This window comes from Macadamia integrifolia, unplaced genomic scaffold (assembly GCF_013358625.1).
Source record: "Macadamia integrifolia cultivar HAES 741 unplaced genomic scaffold, SCU_Mint_v3 scaffold3266, whole genome shotgun sequence".
Classification (NCBI taxonomy): Eukaryota; Viridiplantae; Streptophyta; class Magnoliopsida; order Proteales; family Proteaceae; genus Macadamia; species Macadamia integrifolia.
Genome location: NW_024869345.1, coordinates 1 through 14485, shown reverse-complemented (window position 1 = coordinate 14485; position 14485 = coordinate 1). Strand labels below are relative to the sequence as shown.

General features: G+C 38.5%; 1 protein-coding gene and 2 pseudogenes across 1 annotated transcript; all 3 read left to right on the top strand.

The window, feature by feature from the left end:
- The window catches only part of LOC122067950, a 10288-nt pseudogene extending 9659 nt beyond the window's left edge, over positions 1 to 629 (top strand).
- Positions 630 to 3071: 2442 nt separating this feature from the next.
- On the top strand, positions 3072 to 5025 carry LOC122067949 (annotated as a pseudogene).
- An 8221-nt stretch (positions 5026 to 13246) lies between these two features.
- LOC122067948 (transcription factor VOZ1-like) lies at positions 13247 to 14318 on the top strand. The gene is made up of 3 exons (XM_042631782.1): positions 13247 to 13404; positions 13646 to 13896; positions 14003 to 14318. The coding sequence occupies exons 2-3, from the start codon at positions 13672 to 13674 to the stop codon at positions 14186 to 14188; spliced, it is 411 nt and encodes a 136-aa protein (XP_042487716.1). The 5' UTR covers positions 13247 to 13404; positions 13646 to 13671; the 3' UTR covers positions 14189 to 14318.
- The last annotated feature ends 167 nt before the right edge of the window (positions 14319 to 14485 follow it).

Sequence of the window (14485 nt, the reverse complement as noted above, 5' to 3'; positions counted from 1 at the left end):
CCCCCCCCCCCCCCCCCAAAAAAAAAAAAATTAAATAAAAAATTCTGTCTGATGTTCATCCTCAAGTTTTTCCATTCCCCCTTTGTCTCTTGTACACTTTCATTTTTCATATCCATCATGTGTAACATATAATGGTGTCGTTCTCTGTATCTGCTATGATGATACTGCAGCTGGAAGAAGGGGAGGATTTTCTTGATGTTCTTAACCCTTGTACAATAAAACAAACGGCTGCACTTGGGGATTCCAACATGCACAATCTGAAACGTGGGGAGATAATACAACTGGAGAGGAAGGGCTATTTCAGGTGTGATGTTCCATTTATTAGATCTTCAAAACCTATAGTTTTGTTTGCAATTCCAGATGGTAGGCAACAAACATCACACAGATGAGGCCATTTCTCAATTGTCCCTTTTTCTAAAAGCATCACTCAACTTGTTTCACTGGTTGGAAAGAGAGGGAGCGTTCATATATTTTTGGCACAAGGCATCCTAGGCCATTTCTCAATTGCCTCTTCATTTAGCTAGTTGAGACTCTTATTTTTTGTATGGGCTTTGCCACTTTCATGTTTTAATCCGATAATTTTTGTTACTCTTGATTACTAGTATTTTCTCTTTTCTGTTTCTGTTACACATGGCTCTTGCATCCTAGGATTTTCATCTAGTGAGTTGTGACATGGTTCCAGTGATACAAGTGACGTCATGGTGCTGTTGTGCTCAAGGTTCTAAAACATGGGATCGGTCAAGGTCGATATTGATCCTGATCCCATCTGAACTATGGTTGTGCTACAAAATAAATGATGGTAGTAGCAGTCTGTGCCTTCTCATCATATCCAAGCTATTTGTATGTATTTGCACTACATCTGTAAGTGGTCAAAGCAAACTCCAACCACCTCAGCTCATTATCCTACTTCTGCCATCTCTCTCTCTCTATCAGTAATGGTGGCTAGATTTGAAATTTGAATCTAAATCTCACTACATCCAGACTCTAGTGATCCCAGGCTCAGAAGTGTGGGTTGCCTTAAGTCAAGGAATTAAGGACTGTGAGAATCATGGACTGTGACCTTGTGCTGACCTACCGCCCAGAACAGAGTTAGCCAAGAAAGTTACAGTTTTTGGTACTCATCAGGTAGCCCTTCATTGATTATAGGAGCATTCAGCCCCTTGGTTTTACCTATTTTCTTTTTATTGCGTCTCCTTTTGGGACAAGACTTGAGAACAAGAAAGTATAGCTTGATTAACATAATACAGAGCTATTGTCCATATTGTGAAGAACTAGGAGTTCAAGAAGCACAGGACTTGAGCTCACAGCTTAATTAGTTGATGTTCAGCACAAAATATGGAGCTATTGTCCATATTTGAGATAGATATATATATATATATATGTTGCACAGATTATCAAGCTTGGGTTGGATCCGGTTGTGAAGGTTCTCAAGCAAGTATTGAGTTTCTAACTCTTGTGGAAGGCCCAATGTCTGATCTATTGTAGTATAGATTAAATTAGAATATTCAATATTGAGAGATGAACTAACAGTGTTTTTTTTTTTTTTTTGGGTTCTTGGATGTCAATACAGAGATCATGCTCTCTTATGAGGTCTAAGATTTGCTAGTAAACACTTATCATGAAATAATGTGAAAGCATCTTAGAATAATTTTACGAGCTTACAAGTAATGGTCAAAGCTTGCTTTATTCTTCAGTATTGCTCTAAACTATCAAGGGGAGATACGCCACTATTGGTCCACGGTTGGTAATGATATAAACCCACCTAATATTGGATCAGGTAGGGTGTTAAAACCTAAACCGAACCGACGAAACCGAATCGAACCTTTGGAAATCAAAATGAGCTTATTGGATCATGTTTGGACTGAGGTTTTGTGAGATTGAAAACAAATCAGACCAAACAGAAACCAATATAATCCTTTAAAGAACTGATGCCAATCCAAAATTCATAAAAAATTAAATTAAATTAAATACGTCTGAATATATTTACATGGTAATCGAATCCAAATCAATAAGAAGTCGAAATCTAACCAAAACCATATTAAAATCAATGCACCCTAACTAATGCATATTTTGATTTCACTCATTTTCACATCAGACTCTTTCTTAGGAAGATCTTGAATTTGGACGTTTGGCGGCTTGATATTAAAATTCAATCTTCAATGATATGCCTTTTTTTTTTTTGGCTGGTGCAACAACTGAGGCTCAACCTTATTTAGTAGGGGATGGGCTGGAGGTTCAACACATAAATGGGGTGGGGCAATGACGGCAGTCATTTTGAATCAGGGCATATGGTATTTGATTTACGCTTGGACTTCACTTAATCTCTCGCCTCTTTTAATTGGTTCACTATTTTTAGTGAAGTTCAAGTGTGGATCAAACACTGAAAATCACGATGACTTGATCGACACTCCCGGATAGAATCGTCTCCTTGCTAAAACAAGTTTATTGAGATATCTTGCTCTCAAAAAACAGAAGAGAAATCTAAGATTGCATCTAAGAAATTTGCGATTGCATCCGAGAAACCTGCAATTGTATACTACCATAGCGGAGTGAGGAGTCCAGTGGATCTTGTTCTCATTCCTTCTTGATCACGTAGAATAACTTCATCTTCTACTATCTACTCCTTAATTTCGCTCATTCCCAAAGATACATATTAGGAGAACAAAGAGAAGATCGATTGGATTGGATTGGAATGGGCAATCAGTGGGAAAAAAATCGTCTGCAATTCGGATCTGGTACAATTCCGTGAAATACCATCTTTAGGGGTGACACGTGGCTAATACCAACAGTCCAGATCTGATTTAAATGACTCGTCACTGATTTAAGATTTTATTAGTTATACCAGATCTGGACTGTTGCATTGGTATCAACCACGTGTCACCTCCTGAATGTGGTATTTCACAAAATTGTACCAAATCCAAATTGTGATAGTAAGTTAGGAAGATGGCAGCAGCAGCAGATGACCATATACGAATAAAGTTCTTCCCAGTAGTAGTAGTAGTAGTAGTAGTAGTAGTAGTTTCTGTCGCAAGCAATTCTCCAATGGGTTTACGTTGACGACGACGACGACGATGTCACAGATAGCTTCATCAAAGCCGCCGGCGTTATTTAACAGGGCTACTACTCCTCCTCTTCTCCTCGGCCCTCCGGAAATCCACCTTTCCACCCCTTCATCTAGTTCCGGCGATCCTTTCGTTGATGCTATGGCATCTAGATTCAATAAAATCCCCCTTATACCCCCAATGAGTATCCCGTTTACGAAAACGATTCTCCCACCTTCTTATCCACCGGCAACCCATGCCTCGACTTCTTCTTCCATGTCGTCCCTGATACACCACCGGAGAGTCTGAAAGAAAGTTTAGAATTGGCATGGAGCCACAATGCTTTAACCACTCTCAAGCTCATCTGCAACTTGAGAAGTGTGAGAGGAACTGGCAAGTCAGAGAAGGAGGGATTCTATACAGCTGCTCTTTGGCTTCATGAAAACCACACTAAAAACCTCGCCTGCAAAGTGAGGTGGTTTGCTGATTTTGGTTACTTCAAGGATTTACTGGAGATTCTCGAAAGGGTGATCGAAGGAAGAAGAATCTCAAATTACAGGAGAGCAAACCCAAAGTTAAAGCCGATCTTACAGAAGAAAATATGGAACATAGAATGTATACGTCGTAGACAAAAACCATGGGAAGAGAGGATAGCGGCTGCAATGGAGAAGGATAAGATTCTTAAGAAGAAGGCCAGAGAGATGAGGAAGGAGAAGGTCTTATCCATGGCGAAGAAGGCAGTGGAGAGGTATAATCGTGATCTAGATTTTCGATTCTTACACGATAAGGTCACTGATGTCTTCGCTGAGTTGTTGGTTGCCGATCTTCACTTCTTAACATCTGGACAGCTCCGTAATGTAAGTCTCGCAGCCAAGTGGTGTCCCTCTCTTTATTCTTCTTTTGATCGATCGATCCTCCTCTGTGAAAGCATCGCAAGGAGAATCTTTCCACGGGATTCTTATCAAGAATACAAAGGGATCGAAGAAGCTCACTATGCGTATCAAATCCGCGATCGTCTCCGGAAGGAATATCTGGTCCCAAACCACAAAGCCTTAGAGTTGCAGGAGGTTTACATATCCGCAAATTTGTGGAATTTGCTCCCGTACAATCGAGTTAGTTCGGTCGCCATGGAAAACTACAAGCAGTAATTCCTGAAACACGACGGGGAACGGTTCAACGAATATCTTGACAGTGTAAGGCGCAGAGAAACCAAAATCTCTGCCGGTGCATTGCTACCGCACAAGATCACAGAATCCTTGAACGAATCCATCGACGAGAATGATGATGTTGGTTGCGAAGTTGCAGAGCTTCAATGGCATAGAATGGTGGAGGATTTATCAAAGAAGGGGAAGCTGCTAAGGAACTGCAATGCGGTCTGTGACGTCTCTGGAAGCATGGTGGGGACACCAATGAAAGTCTGTGTTGCACTGGGGCTATTAACCTCGAAGGTGAGTGAAGAGCCATGGAAAGGGAAGGTCATCATCTTCAGCGAAACTCCTCAGCTTCACATGATTGAGGGAAATGATCTTATATCGAAGACTCAGTTCATGCAAAATATGGATTGGGGATATAACACAGATTTTCAGCGAGTGTTCGATCAAATACTTCAAGTCGCCATTGAAGGGAAGCTGAAAGAGGAAGAGATAATAAAGAGGGTCTTCGTGTTTAGCGACATGGAGTTCGACGAAGCGTCGAAGGCCAACAATTGGGAAACACACACTGAAGCGATACAAAGGAAATTCAAGGAAAGTGGGTACACATCGGTGCCTGAGATTGTGTTCTGGAACCTAAGGGAGTCGCAAGCGACACCAGTGCCAAGCAACCAGAGTGGAGTGGCTCTACTGAGTGGATTTTCCAAGAATTTAGTGACCATGTTCTTGGAGGATGATTCCGTGATGAGCCCAAACGACGCGATGGAGCTTGCTATCTCCCTATGGGGAGAAGGATCTTCAATTCTTGTTTGCCGTCCATCTGGTTAATTGGATTTGGGGATTTTTACCTTTCTTTATACGTCAGGGATTTCTAACTGTACTTATTTCTTTCATTATTCTATTAGAAATTTAGAATAGAATTCTCATTATATTCTTTTTTTCCATTTTTCACTGGACAAAGGGTTGATTCACAAACCCCTTCCACGCATGAGTTTGTGAGATTGGATCAAGTTCACTGATGAGAACACTGGTTCGTGGATTTAGAATTCATTTTTTCTCTCTTCATATAATAGATTTCAAATTCAAGGATCAGGGATATACGAGATTGTCTCGAACTTGATCCAGATTATGAGTTTGGTGTGTGTAATTAAGGTTACAAAACTTTCAGTTTTGACTCTTAATACTGCAGTTTCATCTCTTGACAATATTGTCATCTTTTTTTTTAATTAACTTGTATGGTTTCACCAGTAATTCTTCGCAAAGGTAATATACATATACAATTCGCATGAGAGATTTAAATTCAGCCACTAGCTAGTTTGGCATCTTGGTATGGAACTTGCTAAAGTAATGCGAAATGGCCCGTAAGGCCAAAACAAAACAAAACAAGTTTAGCCAAGAAAATGGAATCCCGGAGGTTGGGTGGAAAAGTCCACATTGGAAATAAAATTCCACTTCTGCCCTTGTGACTCCATTTTCAAGGATAGGAGCCAATTTTTTTTTCAAAAGGGGCATTACTTTTCTTTGTGCCTTGGTTCTCGGATTGAAATTTGTCACAAAGTGGAGGGTGATATGGTAAATTGGTACAATAGAAATACCTAAGAAGTGATATACAAACCATGCAACAAACACATTGACAATCCTAGAGAATAACAAATCTAATGATCTTCAAATAGAAGCAACATATGCATCAGTTCCAAGCCGCTTGTTAAGAGCTTCATCCACATATTAGCAGCATAGGCTGGAAGGATGCTGTCTAGTCTACAATAAACTAGAGAAAGTGCTTACAAAAGAAAAAGTACTAGATGCCAAATCAGAGTAATTAGTTGGTCTCCCTCCATTCAAGTAACAAAGAAAAAACTAAAACAAATTAAGCAACGATCTTACCAATAAGAGCATCACCCAATCAATCATAAGGTGACCTGAATTATGTCATATTTGGAAAACATAATTATTAAAATAAGATTTAATTAAAATGTAATGTGTGTGTTTCTACATACAATCTATTATATGTAAATAGATATATACATAGGAAATCACCAAAAGAGAGAAGATGAGGGGAAGTCGGCCGTCATGCAATGTGCAATGAAGACCACGGAGGAGTGAAAGGTGCAATTTGAAGGCTTTTAAAGGAGAAGCCAAAATGATTGTTTTTAAGTGGAAATGAAGGAGATACTTGCCTCACTCAACAGAACATAGAGAGAGAGAGAGAGAGAGAGAGAGAGAGAGAGAGAGATGCAAAATATATCAATGGAATCGTTTCTATGAGTATTATCTAATAGCATGGGAATGGAGCTTATTATTGGCTCACAAATCTATAATAATGGAAGAATTACCCTATTTTGCAAAAGTTTCGAAGTTCCCGAAAATGGTGGCAACAAATTTCGGTCACCCTGCACCATTGGCTATCACTTGGCATAAAAATTGGTCAATTATTTGACACGTTGACACCAACGGTTTATGGTTCGGATTGGTCTTGAATGGGCATTAAGGTTTTGTTGGAAAAACCAAATCCTTCTCGAGAGAGAGTGTACAAGCTTCTTCTTCGCTCGTAATTCATCATTGTCAAAGGGGGGGGGGGGGGGAGACAAAATAGGTGTCTAGAGAAGCCCCTCCTTGGCCAAGCCAATGCAATAACTAAAGGGCAAAAAAAATAACAATCAGATTTTATCATCTAGAACATATACTGTCGACATCATGCTCAAGAATGGCAGAGGTGCAATGCGAAAGACAAATGATTAAACATGACAGTAAAAATTGATAAAAACAATAAACTAATATAAAAGTATATCCAATTGACTTGACTGAAAAAATGCATGCATTATTACATCCTATTAAGGAAGAAAATACGTACCTGATAGTGACAATTCACTAGGGAAAGTTGTAGAGATACCGTCCTTATAATGTATATTAGAAACTTCAATGGATGACGTTGGTACCTTGTGACCTGATTGGGAAACCTTGATGATATTCATGTGGAAATGACACCCTTGCAACGCATTTCGGCCACTCTGAGCAATAACCATCATTTTTTTTAGGGTAATTTACAGCGCCACCCCTTGGAGAATGCCATTATTATAGGGACACCCCCTCTCTTTCACCAAATTAAACTCAGACCCTCTACCATCAGTCTCTGTTAAGTGATGCTATGAAATGACATTTTAACCCTTATAAGTAAAACACCCTTATCTCATTATCCCAAAAATACCCCTCTCTTCACACGTATACCGTTTCATTATCTCTGTATCACTCTCTCTCCATGGCGATGCCCTTGAAATTGCAGGAGTCTTGAGCTTTCCCTTCATTCTGATAATAGCTATCGAAGGCATAAGAAGGAAAGAAATCTATGCAAAAAGTGCAGCCAAATTAGGGAAAACAAAGACAGAGAGACGAAATTCTTACCAAAGCTTGTAAATCCTGAAAACCGAACAATCAATCCATCCCAATTAAGAACTATGATCAATACATACAAGATCATATAAAGAGGGGAAAACCAAGACAAATAGACAAGATTCATGCCAAAGCTTCCAAATCCTGAAAACCAACAGGGAAAAGAGAAGGTCTTCTTCATCAAATCAAAAATGGAAGGAAAGAGATCTATGCAAAAAGTGCAGCCAAAACCACATCCAAAAATGAAAGGATGAAGAAGCCTGCTCCGCGAGTCGCCGCAAGTCCCTCCACGGCTTCGTTCGTCGTCGCTGCCGCTGTTCTTCAATTGTAATACTTGCATCCGCATGAATGAAATCTTTGTCTTCTCTCTCCTTATTCTCTATACCACCGATCTTCCCATTCCCCATTTGATCTGAAGCTTTTATCACAGCAATATCCTTAGAGATGATCGGAATCAGAGCCGAGGTGAAGGAATCTCTGTTGTTGCTACCGCCGTAGTCGCCGGAAGGGGGTTCGTAGCCGCTAATCTGAAAAGCCTTGAGGAACGCCGGAAGGGTTGTGATGAAATCCGCCGTCGTCGCCTTTGCCGGAAGGGTTGTGATGAAATCAATTTGGAGATTGCAAGTATCGATCTTGCCATAACCCCATGTCTTTAGAAGCTCCGCCGTGATTCCTTCCATGTCGCCATCTATCACTGCTTCCGCTGCTCTTCACGGAGATCGATCGCCGCTGCTCTTCACGGAGATTGGGAATGGGTTAGGTCTCAATTTGGGGAACAGGGTATAATACCGTAAATGGGTATTTTAGGTAGTTAACATTTAGAAAGGGTATTTTGGTATTAAAAGAAAAATATAATAGATGACATCAGCATATAAGGTATATTCCATAACAGTGACTGACGGTAGGGGGTCTGAGTCTAATTTGGTGAAAGTGAGGGGGTGTTCCTATAATACTGGCATTCTCCAGGGGTGGCGCTGTAAATTACCCTTTTTTTATCTTATTGCGGAAATGATGCTTCTGACACGCATCCCGGCATCTCTAAGGAAACTTACGCATAAATAACATTCTTATTTCGCATCTCGACAACTCTGGACAATAATTATGTCACCATGGTTGAAACCAGGACTTTCCAACCCATTTCAACTCATTGGCACTTTTTGGCGTAGGCCGACCCGACTAAATCGATTGGCACCGATTGTTTGTAGATCGGTTTGGTTCGGATTGTTTATTAAATGTGTAGGGTTTGAGCCCGACTCATTTACAAATAGTCGGTCTCAGTTTTACTACCTGAATTATTGGGTACCTAATCGAGACCAATCGAATAACACATGACCGAGAATAAAAAATAAAGAAAGAAAGCTCGGTTAATATATGTCAAACTGTTAAAAGGTTTTACAAATATTTGATTTCTCGTTTGGTTAAAATGAAATAGGTAAAAAAAAGAAATATGAAATGGTTGGGCTTGCAATTCTTGTCATTTTTTTGGGTTTGCATGAGTAAAATTAAGTGGGTTGGAATATAAGAGCACATTTTAAAGAGGGCCTGTTTAAAAATCGATTATAGCCGGTTTAACATTAAACATGTTCATAGCCCGGTTAAGGCCCGACTAAAGTTCGATTACAACTTGATTTTAATAGCTCGATTATAACTCGAGGCCGACCGACCGAATATAAAGCATACCATGCCTTCACTAACTAAGCCTGATTAGTTAAATGGACGGACACCCCTATTTTGGCGCAACTATAAAAATTTGCAAAAAACGATATCTTGTTGACTTGTTTCGGCACTCCTTAATGATACTTGTGCAGAAATGATGATCTTTTCACGCATCTTAATAACTTTAGTGAAGCTAATGTGGAAATGACAATTTTATTGTGTATCTTGACAATCGGTGTTCCGTGTCCCAATATTTTTTATGAACAATTAACTCAATTTTATTTGAGAATTTTTATGTCTATTAAATTTATTTTCCTTTCTTTTACTTTTTTCTCATTATTTCTTTTCTTTTATATTTATTTTCTTTTGACTTTGCTTTTTCTTATTCTTTTTGTCTATTTTATTTATTAATTTATTAATTTTTCTTCTTTTCTTCTTTTTTCTCTTATTGTTGCTTTGATTTTTTTCTGATATTTTCCATTTTTTTTTTCTTTGGCCAATCCGTCCAAGGCTACGCAAACCCGCCCAAGCGTAAGGTGATGCCTATGTAAAGAGACCCCAAGGTCTCATTTTCCAGGATTGGTTTTGATGTGGGGCTCAATTGGGTTTTGAGCTCCTCCGAATTCAAAAATGTTATTATTTTTTAAGATGTCCACCGCCAAGTCGAAAGTGCGCACTCGAGGAAAATGGGATCATTTGTGAGTTAGTTATAGAATGAAAATTTCTCAAACCGTTTCAAATTCTGAGATTGACCATTAAATCATGCAACTGAGGCCAATTTCAAGGTTATTGACTCATCAAATCTACAAGCGTATTTTGATTATTTTTTAGTTTATTCCTCTTAAGTTTCTTGTAATGATTCAGTTTATGTGTCAAAATGTTGTTTAGAAAAAAAATGGTGTTTGATCAATCTATTTCAGGAACAATAACCCTAGGGTTGCATTTGGTAGTCATTCAAAAATGAAAAATTTGGCATTTTTTCATTCTATGGGAACTAGAAAAATGGAATAAAGTAATTGCACCATTTGACAACGTTCTGTTTCACCCGTTTCTAGAAACTTAAATCAAAATTTATGCATATTTACAATTCTAGAAACAACTTTGATAAAACAAGTCAGACTTGTTTCGTCATTTATAGAAACGAATTTGAGAGAAAAAAAAAAATGTTGTTGTGCCTAATAAATCTCTCAACTATTTAAACCGAAAAAGAGGCAACTGAACCCTCTCTCCCTTTTGGGCATCCGATGATACTATTGGGTTTTTTAGTAGCATTATGTCTGCAAAAAATGTTTCGAGAAACAGATTTATCAAACACCAAAAAATCCATTTTTGTTTCCAAAAACATGAAAAGTCATTTTCAGCTGTTTTTAGACACAGAAACAGCAGAAACATTATCAAACGGTGCTGGTGTTTTTCCATTTTTTTGGAGCGAAAATGAAAAAGAAAAACACTAGAAATGCAAAATGATGAGATGATAAAACCTTGTTCCATCATTTCCGTTTTGTTCCAAATACAAAAATAAATAAATAAATAAATAAATAAAATGTGAAAACTAGGGTAATCGTTCCTGAAACAGGTTCACCAAACACCATTTTTTTTTAAACGATATTTTGGCATAAGAACTGAAATTTCTGTTTTTGACACGAAACGTCGTTTCTGAAACTGAATGACTACCAAACGCAGCCTAATTGTTCACTTTTAATTTTTGTATTTGATACGAAACCAAAATGACGGAACAAGGTTTCATCCTTCCATCATTTTGCATTCCTAGATTTTCTTTTTTCCCTTTTTGTTCCAAAAAACCCGAAAAACACCAAGTTGACACTAAATATTTTATTCCATTTTTTTATTCCCATAAAAGTAAAAAACGTCAAAAACATTTTTCTAGATAACTACTAAACGCAACCTTAGAGCCAAAAAAATGGGTCTCATAATGTTTTGAAACATTTGTTCATCATTTCTAAGCCCATCACCGATGTGACCAAATAAGGTGGTTACATTCAATGCCCTTTACTTGCAACCAAACAAAGCCTTACAAATAAAAATTAGACCCTTTACTCCCAAAATTAAAAAATTAAATGGGTATCAAACACTCTTTCATAACTATTTTTTGCCACATTAAAGTTTTTTTATGGGTAAACAATTCTGCTCATGCTATTAACAAGGTGAAAATACTAGAAAATAGAAACTAGAAAATAGAAACAATTCTACTCAGCTACAAGTGAGGAAATAATTTTTTTTTTATGAAAATACTAGAAAATAGAAACTCCATTGCAGACCTTTGGAGGGAGGGGCTCCTCTACTGTGTAATAGAGGCGGTGGCTCAGATCTGACGCCTTGGAGCATCTCAAGACGTGTGGTTATGTATTGAGTTTCGTGCCGAAGCATTCCAAGGCGTCGGATCTGAGCTAATAGAGGAGCCGAATCCCCTCTTGAGATGAGCCATCAGATGGTGTGGCCAATTCAAATTGTTTCCATCTTTTGTCCAATCAGGGGTTTAGACGTTTAGTTCACACCCTAGACATATTGATTCAAACCAGCCAAAAATTAAAAAAACCAATTTTTTTTTTTTTTTCAATTTCAATACTAAGTATTGGTATATCGATACAAATAGGTCGCTAGTGTCCATCCAATACCAATATCTTAATCCATGTTATCAATTCTCATTTATTTTATAATTTTTGTTTGTGAAAAAGAAGTCTAGAAGACAGCATGGTCCCCTTTAGATAGATAATAAAGGGGCGAATGACTACTCACCACCCTTGTGAAATGTAGAGATCCTATCCTTATTGATGCTTTTACGCATTCCATTGGCTCTGCCTTTCAGGAATGCTCTCCCTTTTAGTTTTTAAAATGACTCACAAGTCAAAGAACTATAATAAGTCTAGGAAGCTCCCATCTTCCTATCATTATGAGAATGAATCTGCCAATCAAGGTTACCCTGGTGGTTGGCACTTATTCCTTTGGAGAGTGTTTTAAGTACTTGGCCAATGGATCATCCCATCAAGTCTCCTTAACAGCATCTAAGACATAGAACTATATTAGTATATTTCTTGTTTTTTAAGAAGGTTGTGTTGATTCTCATTCTCACCCCTCTGTGGGTCATTTCCTTGACTCCTATAAGGTACCTTTTATGATTCCTAGTCAGCCCCTGCCACAAAATAAACAGAGTGGGGGTTGAGGGGGAATGATTCTCCACCAGCTTGTTATTACTTGCTTCTTAAGCTTGATTTTCTATTCGAAAGTATGGGGGCAGGACCGGGAACTAACAATCCAGACCAGCCCATCCATTTTAGGACCTTACACCGTGATAAGTTTGTTTAAGTAATCGGTCCTCATTTGCTAGGCATGGTCCTATTTATAAACGGTCAATCAAGTACCAATTTTCAGGCTATCAATATTTGGGCTAAACGGATATTAATTGGGTTTTAAACGGTCTAACGACATTTACCTCTAAATGGACTATAACCAAGTTGTAATCGGACTATAAAGGATCTTAAAACGTATCGGACTTAGTATACAAGCTCAAAATGAGTTATTAATCGATTGATCGCAGTGGACGTCCATAAGGTAACACTTTTACACCAAGAACTACCTATAATAAAAGTGTCGAGCAGCAGTTTATTAATTGGGGCAGGCCAATTCGGGCTTTAAACAGTCAGGCTGGCTTGAGCTTGTCGATCCATTGATTTGGATTGACCTGGCCCAATATCAATACGATCCACCCGATTTTGATTCGATTGCGGTGTAAATATGCTTAGTAGTTAGTACTGAGAAATGTAAAACTGTAAAAAGGAAAGTCAACAACTTTCCATACAAGACGGCAGTGCACAGAGACTAAAGTAGTAAAACATATTAAATTCCAATTCTACCCTCCACTAGGAAAAAACATGTAAATTCCAATGAAGGTAGCACAGTAATTGGACTGTTTGGACACTTTATCTTTAGTATAATTCCTTGTGGGACCCCTTTTTCGCCGCGTACGCTTTTTTTGGGGTTCTTTGCATGGAGGGAGGGTAGAGACTGCCACTGGAAAAGCAAATTCCATTAATCCCAACCTCTCTTTGCTGCGTTCCTTCGTTCTCTTGCACTGCTCTGAAACCAAACTCCTAACTGAAGAAGTCTTCTTCTACTTCTGAAACCGAACCAGAAACCTAAGATTCGTTCAGGTGAGCGCCTCATCCGGTCGATTTTTTTTTTTCCTTCTTAATTTCTGCAATATTTTGGTATCATTTTCTATATTGATTGTAATTTTTTTTTTCTTGCGTTGCTTTGTTTTCGTTGTCATCTGCCCAAAAATTTAGGGTTTTTGCGGTTTGATTTTGTGTTGTCTTTCAATTTTGTGATTCTGCGATTATTTCTCAAATTCTTGTTCTAGTTGAGGTAGTGATGCATGTGTTTCGTGGATAGGGCTTCTGTGAGGATTTTGGTTTTCAATGGGAAAAGGTTCGAAGAGTGTTTGCAAGTCAGCGTCCCATCAGCTCTTCAAGGATAAAGCGAAGAACAGGGTGGATGATCTCCAGGGTATTTTTACGTTGCTACAATCATCTAGGAAAGAAGGCCACACGGGCGATACTGCTGTTCTGGAGGAGCAAGTGCATCAGATTCTCCGCGAGTGGAAAGCTGAACTCAACGAGTCTTCTCCTGCATCCTCTTTGATTGTCAGGGTTTTCTACTCTTAATTCTACTTATTCATTCTTTTGATCCTCTCTCTCTCTCTCTCTCTCTCTCTCTCTCTCTGATACAGTAGGAATGTGTATTGTGCAGGGTGGTAGTACTGATTCTTTCTCTTCAGATATCCGCCGTATGTTGCAGCGTTGTGATGAGGAAGACGATGCAACCAGTGCATTAGCAGAGCCCCCTAACCCTAAGCCTGAACCTGATGATCAAATCATTCGGGCGGGAGATAACACTGCTTTCCAGGAGGTGATTTTATCATCTTTTTTAGGTTAAATTCGTAGGGATTGCTTTGCAACTTCTATTTTCTAATGCTGTCCAAAGGTTGTTGGACTTGAGGGGGAAAAAAAAAGGTGATACTTATAGTAAGTGGAGCTGAAATATGAGTTCGAGGCTGGATTTATATTGTTAAAATTACACATTGATCTGCTCAAGTATTGTAGATTGTACCTGCAACTGCAAGAAGTATATGCTGTTTGCCCATATTGTTCTTAGCTAGATTCTAATCAAAGAAGGATAATTGTTTAAAGTAATCTAAGTGCTTTTAATGAATATTTTAGCTAAGTTATTCTT